Here is a 13,295-nt window from a genome sequence, read left to right as displayed (position 1 = left end):
AAGGCATAAAGCAATTTAAATTTTGAGAAACCAAACAGAAACTAAAACCCGTCGAAGACGAGTACGACAGCTAGTTATTTATATAATATTATTTATCTTAATAAAAAATTTATATTTAAGAAAGTTTTAAAATCTTGGCTTTAATATTTTCATCAATTAAAAAAATATTATTTTTTATTATATAAATTTTATATTAAAATAAAATATTACAATTTTTTTACATGAAAATGTCTATGATATATGTTACAAAACAAATAATTTTTTTGAGATTTTTTTACAAAATGATTTATGCAGGAAAATATAAATTTTCTTCATTTTTAATATCTTGTGTAGCAATTAACAGAATTGTTAATTGATTTTTAATAATTATAAAAACGAATTTAAAATTGGATTGTACACGTTTAATTATGTGATGTTTTTGAAAAATGGAACATTTTTCACCCTTAAATTCAAAATTGAGAACACTTTTTGCCTTATTTTTTTCACATGATAATAATTCGCCTATAATTTTTCCCGATTTAATATCTTTCTTTGAAGACAATTGATTTTCATCTGAAATTACATCCCTATATTTACCTTGTAAATAGTTATTTTAAATATTCTGAATTTTTTTTTATTAATAAATGAATTAGATACCGATTATTTGTAAAAGATATATCATGTTTGTGCATTTTTTCTTCTGTTAGCTCGCCAGTTCCTTTTTCTTCTTCAACTTTTCCTTCACTAGGAAGAAGTAAAGCATGAGTTGTTGAAGAAGTATTATCATTAGAGGCCGATTTTTCGGACGATTCTTCTTTTTCAGTCACGGTAGTAGATTTTGATAGCTCGCCAGTTCCTTTTTCTTCTTCACTTTTTCCTTGACTGAAATCTTGTTCAGAAATAGTTTCCTCATTAATATCATTTTCCTCTTCAGAATTTGCATCGAAATGGAAATAAAAAGTGTACAAATTAGAGAAATTGGGTAATGTTTTCTGTTCTCTTTCGTTTGGAATTTCAGGAATAAAAATCATTTCAGTATCCTCATTAATATTTAACATTTCGGATAAAGCGTTGTGATATAATCCATCTATTATATTTAATTTGTGTACTCTTTTTATGTTCTCTTCAATAAGTTCCGAAATCACTGGATTTAAAGATGTCTCATCGGTTGTACCTTTATTTGTTACATTTTTTTCACTTTCGTCTGCACTCTTCACATCATTATCATTTACACTTAATATTGAATCATTTACTTCAGATGTTGAATTATCCATTTCTTCTTCATCTGTTGAATCAGTTTCGTTTTGGTCGTTTGTGTCATCTTCTGCTACCTTTATACGTTTACGCTTAATAATCTCAATTTTTGTTATTGTAGGTTTTCTTTTGTGTTTTTCTTCATCTGTTGAATCAGTTTCGTTTTGGTCGTTTGTGTCATCTTCTGTTACCTTTATCCGTTTACGCTTAATAATCTCAATTTTTGTTATTGTAGGTTTTTTGTGTTTTTTCACTTGTTGTGTAACGTTTCTCGGAAATTGTAAGCCAAAAAGAGGATGCACTGAACCCGTTCGGTATGGTGTAATAAATGTTGAATCGTATTTCATTGAATAAGTGCCGAAATGTTCTGATTCCATGTTATCAATGTAGTTAATATAATCTTGTACATTTATATTCTCAACGATTATTTCGGAACATTTTAGAAAAATTCTGTTTTCAATCTCCAATTCAAAACCTTCTTTGCAAATATCAAAAATTCCCTTTAATACACTTAAATTACTCCTCAAAAAGAAAACAATTTGCTTTTCGCATGTTGTGATGGCTGCTCTGCCGCTTGGTAGAGTTTTAACTTATCTCGAAACATAATTCTTCAAGCAAAACTTTTGGAAATGAGATATTTTTTTCAACATAATCGATAATAGCATCTTTATGTTTATAACATGCCCGAAGCAAAAGTTTTAACATAACTGGATTTTCTAGTATATCTTTCGAGCGATGCTGATAAAACATACCACTTTCTGACCGGTGAATTTTGGCTTTTTCAGTGCATGCATATGTGTAAGGTACAGTAATCAATGGATTTAAGATAAACTTTAATGATTCTTTATCGAGGGATTTGATACCGTATGTATCATATCCATAATTTAATAATATTCCCATACTAGTCACGTTTAGTGCATGAATACACAAAAACTGACCAGTGCATCGCATATTGTTACCTAATCCAGATTCCCAAAAAAGATTATACAAATCTTGATTACTTTCGAAAGAAAAGGAAATTGATTTTTCTATTATACGAGTGAATAACACTGACAGTATTTCACAGCATTCTCTGAGCACATCGTCTGATCCGTAGCACACTCTTAACGCAAAGCTTTTTATTAACTTCTCATTATCGTGCTCATAATCTTCCAAAATTTCTTGGTAATTAGAGTATTTCGGTACTTTTAAATTCTGTTTCTTAAGTAAATTTATTGTGTCTTTCTTATATATATTAAAAATTCACTACTTTTTTGGTTTTGTTTTCTTTTCGACATTTTTTTAAATTTTATATTAATAAAATTCGAACAAAAAAAAATTAGAAAGCGATATAACTTTTTGACGTAATTACCACCCTATGTGTAGGAACATATTAGAATCTTTCATCAATTATAAGTTAGAAAAATTATCAATTTTAAAATTGTCTTAAATAAAAATTTTTTATTAAGAAGAATAATTAGATTTAATTTTTTGTTTACGTTAATTAAAAAATTAAATATCATATTTGTTACAATTCAAAATGTAATGTAAAATATTGACTCAATTTTAGTTGGTAAACTTTTATTTCACTAATTGTTTTGACAATTACAAAAAAATTTTCTTGATGGAGCTTTTTGCATCGAAGATGTTTTGGTTTGGATTGTAATTACCATAGTCACCAACATCGATCCATGTAAACCTATAATAGGCATCGCAGATTGCTAAAAGCTTAAAGCTAAAAAACTTTTTATAATTAAAAAATATGCTGCCTGAATGTGGCGGCTTCTTTATTCGGATTTCTTTTCCGTCTATTGCTCCTAAACAGTTGGGAAAATACCATTTGTCTTAAAATCCGCGAGCAACAAGTTCCCACTCAAAGGCATCTTTTCTCGGTAAATATATAGGCGACAAACATTCCCATATTATTGGACATACCTCAGCAATAATTTGGTAGGAAGTAGATAATCCGATGCGGAAAAACATTGAGGATGTTTGGTGACTATTACCATTGGCTAAGTAACTAAAATAAAGAACCAAATTAGGTACAATAAATATTATTAATATATTATAGTTATAAAATGCAAAAAACATTTACAATAAAATACTAGATGAAATAAACATTTTTCCTGCAATCTGTAGAATCCAAAAAAAAATTCACTGTAGTCTAATTCTTTTTCTAATCTAATTATTAAAATTTTTGTTCAACAAAATTTTTAATTTAGTATAATTTTATATCAAATAATTTCTATTTGTTCTAACTTCAATTGTGTTTTTAAGTTTCATTTTTAAAGTTTTAGATTTAACTCTTTAAAAAAATTTGTTTAAAGAAATTTCTTTTGAATAGAATTTTTAATTAACTGATATTTTCATTTAACAGCCTTTTTTAAAATCCGAATACAATTTTCAATTACACATAGAGCACTGAAAAATTGTCAATATTAATGCATAACAGATTAAAACATTTGATTATTTATTGATAATTATATTATTTTAAAAATTAATGGATGTTAATAATCTTGGTATCTGAGGGTTTTTGAGGTCGCTGATTACTAATATGTGACTGTCCACGAGAAAACAGGGCTTAGCTCCCAAACGTGAATTTCACAGGGCGAGCGATTGAAGTACTACGATTGAAGTTAACTACGCTTGACATACCCATCTTTAAAACGATATATTGTCGAAAGTAGTTGATATTTTTGACTTTTGCATCTGAAAAAGCAACATAAAATCTGTCGATTACCATAAAAAACTCAAATTGATTTTTTGGACCTAAGCCGTGTTTTGTCGTGGACAGTCGACGATTGAAGTTAACTACGCTTGACATACCCAGCTTTAAAACGATATATTGTCGAAAATAATTGATATTTTTAACTTTTGACTTTTGCATTTGAAAAAGCAACATAAAATCTGTCGATTACCATAAAAAACTCAAAATTTACTTTTTGGACCTAAGCCCTGTTTTCTCGTGGACAGTCACATATGAAGTAAGAATTTCAAAATTCCAAATGGTACTAGGGAATTCCACGGGTAAATCACACAGTTGTACGTGACAAGTTACCGATTTGTCTCAAAGTTTTTAGGCGTATTCTACCTTCAAAAATAGTGAATTAGCCACAATTTTAAGTGACTATCTTAAAAAAATCACTCACAATCATCAATTTCATAAATAGTGCCATTTCGGAAAAGTACTATTTGATGGGAAATTTTCCAAAGAATCCAATGCCGTTGGAATTTTTGAGATATTTTAAAATGCATGCGCAGTAGATTAAAAAAACTACTTTTTAAAAAAAAATTTAAAACTCAAAAACACCTTTTTCGATTTGGCTCAAATTTTCAGGAAAAATAGTTAAAAAGCCATACTTTAAAATGATTATTTCGGAAATATTAGTATTTTGAGTTTTTAGCCATATTTTTGCAAAATAGTGAGATAATTCGATTTTTTCTATGTTTCCTTACGGTTTTTGCCTTTTTGTGCTTATACGCACACAGTTGTCTTCAAGCACTTTTAGGTTTACCTAAAATTAGTCAAAATTGTGCTAACGCAGTTTTATCTAGAATCGGTCCAAGATTCAAAATTTTTATTTCCGAAAATCGTAGCTGATTCTTTTTTTTAAAAAAAACCAAAAAAACTTATATATGAGCAATTCCACGTGAGATTTTAGTCGACCTCTTAACCCTTTAACGCCCAGCGGTTTCGATCGAAACCACTTTTGATTTCTAAAATCTATAACTTTGACAAAAATTAAGATATTTTTGATTTCTAAACGCTCACGACCCACAAATTTATAAACCTTTTTGAAAAAAATTTACATTTTAAAAAATAATTAACAATTTTGTAATTACAACAATAATAAAAAAAAAATTTGCAACAAAAATACAAATTCGAAAATAAAAGGAAACAAAGCTACCGAAAATTGTTACTCGGTGGTTTTCGGGGTCGCTGATTACGAATTTGATATCAGATTTTAAAAATTCAAAATGGCGGATCCAATATGGCGGACATTATTTTTAAAAACTGATTCAATTTGCCTGAAAATTGTTACTCGGGGGTTTTCGAGGTCGCTGATTACGAATTTGATGCCAGATTTTAAAAATTTTAAATGGCGGATCCAATATGGCGGACAACATTTCTAAAAACTGTTGCAATTTGCCTAAAAATTGTTACTCGGGGGTTTTCGGGGTCGTTGATTACGAATTTAATGCCAGATTTTAAAAATTCAAAATGTCGGATCCAAATGGCGGATGTCATTTCTAAAAACTGATGTAATTTGCCTAAAAAATTGTTACTCGGAGGTTTTTGGGGTCGCTGATTGCGAATTTGATATCAGATTTAAAAAATTCAAAATGGCGTATCCAATATGGCGGACATCTTTTATAAAAATTGATTCAATTTGCCTGAAAATTGTTACTCGGGGGTTTTCGGGGTCGCTGATTACGATTTTGATTTTAATTTTTTAAAATGTAAAATAGCGGTTTCAATTTAGTTTATAAAATGTCCAAATAAAAACGAGATCAGAATAAAATGTTCGTCTACCTTCGTGACAATGTGAAAAACAATTGCCTAACGCAAAACCGGCATCATAATGATTAATGAAATATTCATTTCTATATTCGTAATAATCAGAAAAACAAATGCCTAACGCAAAGACGAAATCAATCTAAAATGCTTGACTATATTTGTGAAAATCGGAAAACAAAAGCTTAACATGAGAACGCGATCCGAATAAAATATGAATCTACATTTGTGACAATGCGATAAACGCCTAATGAGAAAACGATGTCAAAATTAAATGTTCGTTTACATTCGTGACTATAGAAAAACAATTGCCTAACATAGACTCTAACATTGGATTAGTAAACAGCGGCCCTGAAAACCCCCTACTAACAATTTTTAGGAAAATTGAATCAATTATTAGAAAAGATGTCCGCCATATTGGATCCGCCATTTTAAAATTTTAAAATCTGACATCTAATTCGTAATTAACGACTCCGAAAATCCCCGAGTAACAATTTTCAAGCAAATTGAATCCGTTTTTAGAAAATATGTCCGCCATATTGGATCCGCCATTTTGAATTTTTAAAATTTGACCTCAAATTCGTATTCAGCGACCCCAAAAACCCCTGAGTAACAATTTTCAAGCAAATTGAATAAGTTTTTAGAAAAGATGTCCGCCATATTGGATACGCCATTTTGAATTTTGAAAAAAGAACATCGGATTCGTAATTAGCAAAAATATTTTTTTTTCTATTCTGTATCGAAAAAAACAGATACGTATTTTTTTATTTTTGTTTAATTGTCCAAATTTTCGAGTAATGAATTTTCGAAATTTTGGACTTGTAATTGTATACCTATATTTAGTAGCTTATAAGTCCGAAAATATTTAGTTTAGGAAAAAGTTGTTAAAGAATCAAAGTTTTAGTTTTCTTTCTATAGAGAAGATTTTCCAAAAAATCCCAAGGTGGGACTGATGTGTTGAATTAGTTTAAAACATTTTCAAAAATCACTTGCAAGGTTCACAGTGGGATATTTTTACAATTAACTTTTTAAAATACGCACAGCGTATAATTTTAATCTATTTGAGAGTTCTTTTTTTAAATTAAAGGATCTACGTTATATAGACAGTTTTAGAAGTTAATTGTAAAAAATCCCACTGTGAACCTTGCAAGTGATTTTTGAATAGTATATTACATTATAAGGGCAGAAAGTTCGAAATTCCTGCACTGCGCGAAATGATGCCCGAGGCGAAGCCGAGGGCATTATCGCGTAGTTTAGGGCTTTCGAATTTCTGCCCGTGTAATGTATACTATTTTTCTTTATATGCGGTCGAAAGTACGCTGGGTAATTTATTTTTTAAGAAAATTGCAATCGAGTTTCATTTGACAGCCGGCCATCTTTTTTTACTTTTGCTCCTCGCTTCAACGCCTCTAGCGGATACTCGTGAAGCTCTGGTTTTTTCTCTGTCTCTCTCTTGCAAACAATATTCGCCTGCCCCGACATTTGATGCACGAGCGAAGCGAGTGCTTCTGGTCGGGGGCAGGCACGAAAAAAAATGTGAAAGATAAATTAATATTATATTTTCAAAAGAATTTTTCTGGTGGTACAAAATTAATTCTATGTTTCTAAAATTCTAAACATTCTAATGAAAACACTTTCATTATTTCTTCAAATTATTACAATTTTATAATATCATTTTGGTACGTATTAAAAAAAAAATTACAAAATTATTAATTATTTTATTTTTGTTTTTAATGTTTATTAAAATAATTTTTGAAAATAATTATATCAGCAAAAGATTTCGTTCATTTCAATATTCAGAGCTTGTGGATAATAAATTTATAAAGTATAAAAAGTTTTCTTGATAATTTTTTTTCTCATTTTATATTGCGATAACAATTACTCGTTAAATTGTCATTGAACTCGAAATTTTCTTATTTACCGACAGTGGTGTTTTTACCGACAGAGAATTCTTTTACTCCCGCTGTAATAGAGGTTGGGTATGAAAATCAGCCAAAGCACAAATGTTTAACTTTCTGCTGCGAAATCGCAGCGGGAAATACGTACTTTCGACCGAGGTATGAAGAAAAATGTTTTAAAACTCATTCAACACATCAGTCCCACCTCGGGATTTTTTTAGAAAACCTTCTCTATATTATAAGGAATAAATAATTTAAAAAAAAATCAGGCCAAAGTTTAAAAAAATTAATTTGTTTATAAAAAAAAGTTTTTTTAATAAAAAATAAAAAAAAAATTTTTTGTTTAACATTTCTTAAAATTCGAAAGAAAACTAAAACTTTGATTCTTTAACAACTTTTTCCTAAACTCAATATTTTCGGACTTATAAGCTACTAAATATAGGTCTAAAATTACAAGTCCAAAATTTCGAAAATTCATAACTCGAAAATTTGGACAATTAAACAAAAATAAAAAAATACGTATCTGTTTTTTTCGATACAGAATAGAAAAAAATATTTTAGGCCGATTTTAAGAGGTCGACTAAAATCTCACGTGGAATTGCCCATATATATATATGTATATGTTTTTTGGTTTTTTTCGAAAAAAAAATCAGCTACGATTTTCGGAAATGAAAATTTGGAATCTTGGACCGATTCATGATAAAACTGCGTTAGCACAATTTTGACTCATTTTAGGTAAACCTAAAAGTGCTTGAAGACAACTGTGCGCAGCTATATAGGGTAAGTCCGGGGGAGATGGCCAGTTGAAATATTTTACAGAATTTGTTAATAAACATCACTTATTATGAGTTATTCATCAACCTTTTGTGACTAATAATAAATGTAAACAACAAATTGTTGAAAAATAATTAAAATGTAAGCGTAATCCTTCTACATATTTTTTGCATGGGTCCAAAATAATTTGAGAATTTCAGATTTCTTATTGCTATATTATTATTTTTTAACGGATTTTTTAATTTTAAGCTTTATTGACTAGTGCATAACCTGCGCTTCGATAGACACAAAAAATGAATGGAAAAATTATTTTATTTATTTAATATTTTGATATTTACTTTTGTCATGTATTATTGGGTGAGATGGCCATTAATGACTTTCATTTGAAATTTTTTATGCTTATGTTAGATACTTAAGAAGTATTAAAGGAAAACAAATTAAAAATGTCCGAGAACAAATAATTGATCTAATTAACATCAGAGATGGAGATATATTTGTAGGTGTAGTCGAAAATTACAATCAAACGACATTGATTAAAGCTTGTATTTCCAATTTTTGGCTGCATAAAAACTGCACTGAATCCCATGATAAATATTCAAAATGTGACCAAAATAAGAGAAAAGTAATTTGAACGATTAAAAATTAAGTATAAGCTAAAAGTAAAACTTTATAAGCATTGGCCATCTCTCCCGCACACATGTGACCATCTCACAAATGTTAATTTTGAGATTGTTCTTATGAAAATATTTCATTTTATTTTTCGTTACTTTCCAGTTAAGTGTTCAATGTTTAATTATCAATAAAAGTTTAGACATAAATCGCTTTTTCATAATTTTTACAGAACTTTAAAAAAACTATGACCATCTCCCCCGGACTTACCCTAGAAAAAATCTGAGCCCAAATTCACAATCCGTGGAAAATTTCCAATCAATCGTCTCTATTTAAACTTATTTTTATTTATTTTAGACAAATTTTAACAGAAAGAACAAATACAAGTTATAATTAAGAGTATTAAAAAGGTGCGCATAACGATTAGGGTGGCCCAAAAAAATTTTTTAGTGGAAAAAAGCAAGAAACACCTGCAATTTGTTCCAATGACAATAAAAATAAATACGTATTTTATATAAACACAGGATCCGACAAAAAACTTTAAGAAATCGATATTATACAACAAAGACATGTTAAATTATAAATATTTAAAAAGGGGTAACATTGGGGCAGTAATTTAGAAGGTAGGGGTGGTAAAAATTTAAAGTTATATAGGTCAAATTACTTAGCGGAGAGCCCTCTATAAATCCTAATAGCTTAATGTTAACTTTTTTGAAACCCTCGCAAATAATTATGATTTTTCAAAAATTTAAATTTTCCCCATGCATTTTATATGGGAAAATTGAAGAGCTCGGTGGCACCTGTTAATATCAATATTTTTTTAAATAAAAAAATACGTATTTATTTTTATTGGCATTGGAACAAATTGCAGGGGTTTCTTGCTTTTTTTCAAGAAACGCACATTTTTAATATTCTTAATTGTAACTTGTATTTGTTTTTGCTATTAAAATTTTTCTAAAATAAGTAAAAATAAGTTTCAATATAGATAATTGATTGAAAATTTTCCAAGGATTGTGAATTTGAGCTCAGATTTTTCAGCTACTCTCTAAATCTGAATTAGTAGAAATTTTACCTTTTCAATTAGTAGGTTAATATTTTACTAATGAATTAGTAGAATTATTAAATTTTACTAATGAATTAGTAGAATTCCTATGCAATGCCTATAACTAATTCAAATTAGTAAGAATTTTCACTATTTGAATAAGTAGTTTTTACTAATTCAATTAGTAAAGTGGCTATGTGACGCAGAAGATAGCGCTCCCCGTGTTCACTTTGGGTAAATACTAAATGTGGTGTACACAGTATATCAAGTGACTCGTATAATTTTGAATACTTTTTGTAAGTGTTAAGTGCTAGAAAAGAATTCTTTTGATAAATCTGCTAAGATCGTTTAGATTTTGGTGATATTTAGAGAAATTTATATTTCTTGAAAAACTCTGGAAGTGCTAATAATACAATTTTGATAGTGTTGTCTGTGTATAATTGTCATAATTTTTTAATCTATTTTAAAATGAACTAAATTTTCGTTTAATATTTAATTTTATCTATTTATTCTTTATTTTCTTTGTGTAAATTAATAATGTGTCTTTAAAAAAATATTTAATTCTAAATATTGTTTAACATTTTTAAGAATAAACATTTTACTAATTCATTTAGTAAGAACTAATTGCGTCTAAATATGCGCATGCGCAAACCTGCACCTTTTGCATTTATCCTTTTAATAATTCAATTAGTAATGACGTAATGACTATTTGAATTAGTAGTTTTCTACTAATTCTAGGTGGACGACTTTTCCCCATTTCAATTAGTAGGGTAATGTCACCTTGAGTGGACCGCCTAAGCTTTTTTACTAAAAAATTCTTTATGACAGCAAATTAATCGGAGGTTTCTATTCCAAGCTTTAGTTTAGATCCCTAGATAAGTGTTTATACCATAATAGCTTTGATTTTTTTTATTTGGGAAAAACAATTGACTTTAAAAAAATAGCTTATTTTTAAAGAATAAAAAAAGTGTAACCTTGACTGGACCACTCTTAAAAAATTGTAAAAGTTATTCTAAATTCTTTAATGTATTTAATATTTCTGATATATTAAAACAAAATTTATGCTTATGCAGCTTCAGACCATGTTTGTGTCGCAATGTTTACAAGTGAAACCATTTTCAATAATTTTGGCACATATCACATCAAAATCACAAAAAAATTAATAAAGAACATAAAACAGTTTTAAACTAATTTATTGTCAATTTATTTCCATAAAAATGTTAAACTAACATTAAAAATATAAAAAACAGGCAGTCCACTCATGGTTATAAACTGTGGTCCACTCATGGTGACATGCAACTTTTTATGGCAGACACCAAAATTTTTTTTTGAGTCATAATTATCACCTTATTAAACTAAGACAATCAATTTCAATGTCCAAAGTAGTTGGAAAAAAATAAGTTACCTTTTAAAACTTAAATTTTACACTACTTTTACACTTCCAAATCACTTTACTCATTGCAAGAGCGACTTCTTTTTTGGTTTGTGTTCTTAAAAATGCGTTACATGAAGCGATAACGTATATGATTATCGCAGAACATAAATTCTTACGGCTTCTAGGTGCGGTGCTGCTATTCGTTTTATTTATTTCACGTTTCCACTGTCAGATAACTTAAAAACTCAGGTGGTCTACTCAAAGTGGAGGTCCACTCAATGTGACATTATCCTAATATTTTACTAAGAATTAGTAGAATCTTACTAATTCAGATTTAGAGAGTATATAGCTGCGTATAGGCACAAAAAGGCAAAAACCGTAAGGAAACATAGAAAAAATCGAATTATCTTACTATTTTGCAAAAATATGGCTAACAACTCAAAATACTTAGATTTCCGAAATAATTATTTTAAAGTATGGCTTTTTAACTACTTTTCCTGAAAATTTGAGCCAAATCGAACAAGATGTTTTTGAGTTATAAATTTTTTTAAAAAAAGTAGTTTTTTTTAATCTACTGCGCATGCATTTAAAAATATCTCAAAAATTCTAACGGCATTGAATTCTTTGGAAAATTTCCCATCGACTAGTACTTTTCCGATTTTTTAGACCAAAATTGACATTTTTTCAAGCAAAAATGGATTTTTTAATCTTAGTTTTCAAAAATGGCACTTTTCATGAAATTGAAGATTGTGAGTGATTTTTATGAGATAGGAACTTAAAATTTTGGCTAATTCACTACCCGTGGAATCCCCCTTCTAAGATTCATAAAAATTCATAAATTTCTAAATAATTTAGTACTACATGTTGGTTCTAAAATTTGAGTTTTAAAAATCTGACATCAGATTCGTAATCAACGACCTCGAAAACCCCTAGCTACCAAGTTTCATCAAAATCCATAAATTTTTAACCCTACGTCACACACCTTAGAAATAAATACACCATTACACACGTTTAGAGAGAATCCCTCATCACATTGTAAAATAAGCGGCATTACAACATAAACGAAGGAATCAACAGAAATTTAGTTTTAACACAAACTTTTAAATATATAGTAAATTATTCTAAATCATAAAATTAATTTTCGGTCTCAAAAATAAAAATTAATTACACGAAATAATTGCTTCGAAGAAATTCGAATTAACAAATAAGCAAAAAAAATCATTAAATCATTCATTTTAATTATATTTATAATTTTTTAACTTAAAATTTCCTTACTTTTTAGAGATTTTTTAGCCTTGAAACCTCATAATCGAAAATCAGTTATGTTTAAACTAATTGTCTTTTTTAGAAATGTGTTGAGCAGGGAACCATCGAAAGGTACAATAGCAATAAATTTCAATTTCTTGAGATTCGACAAAAAGTGGATTCACTAATTTAGCATTATTTCCGAAAACAGTGAATCGATTTAAATTTCCTTTGAAGCAAATTAAAGGTAATTAAATTTCCCATAAAAAGTATTTACAACATTTTTTACTTGGACTGAAGGTTTAAGAGATATTTTAAAATTGGAATGTATTTGCTCGACTTTTTCGAATAAAATAATTTTTATACAGTCATCTTTAAAAGAATATTAGTAAATTATACCAATTTTCTTATTGTTTTTAAGCAAGTCATCGATAATGTTTTCGAAATTTAAACTTTTAAAATTTTCAAAAAAGCCAAATGCGGCCAATCATAATAAATAAAAGAAGGCGTATTTGCGGGTCAACAAATTAAAAAACTAATGAAAGACGTCTAATTTTGTAAGAAGATGAGGAAAAAGAATGGGATTCATTTTGCTTGACCGTATTTGGCTTTTTTTGAAATTTT

The 13,295-nt window shown here is 28.3% G+C and overlaps 1 protein-coding gene across 1 annotated transcript; it reads right to left on the bottom strand.

Moving 5' to 3' along the window:
• Positions 1-237: 237 nt before the first annotated feature.
• Positions 238-11,517, bottom strand: LOC122503079. Its single transcript, XM_043613501.1, has 2 exons — positions 11,457-11,517; positions 238-3,232 (listed from the first exon to the last, which is right to left on the bottom strand). The coding sequence occupies exon 2, from the start codon at positions 1,608-1,610 to the stop codon at positions 588-590; it is 1,023 nt and encodes a 340-aa protein (XP_043469436.1). The 5' UTR covers positions 1,611-3,232; positions 11,457-11,517; the 3' UTR covers positions 238-587.
• Between the last annotated feature and the right edge of the window lie 1,778 nt (positions 11,518-13,295).

This window comes from Leptopilina heterotoma, unplaced genomic scaffold (assembly GCF_015476425.1).
Source record: "Leptopilina heterotoma isolate Lh14 unplaced genomic scaffold, ASM1547642v1 Lhet_242, whole genome shotgun sequence".
NCBI classification, from domain to species: domain Eukaryota; kingdom Metazoa; phylum Arthropoda; class Insecta; order Hymenoptera; family Figitidae; genus Leptopilina; species Leptopilina heterotoma.
The sequence above is the reverse complement of the archived record's forward strand: the minus strand, read 5'-3'. Positions and strand labels throughout refer to the sequence as shown.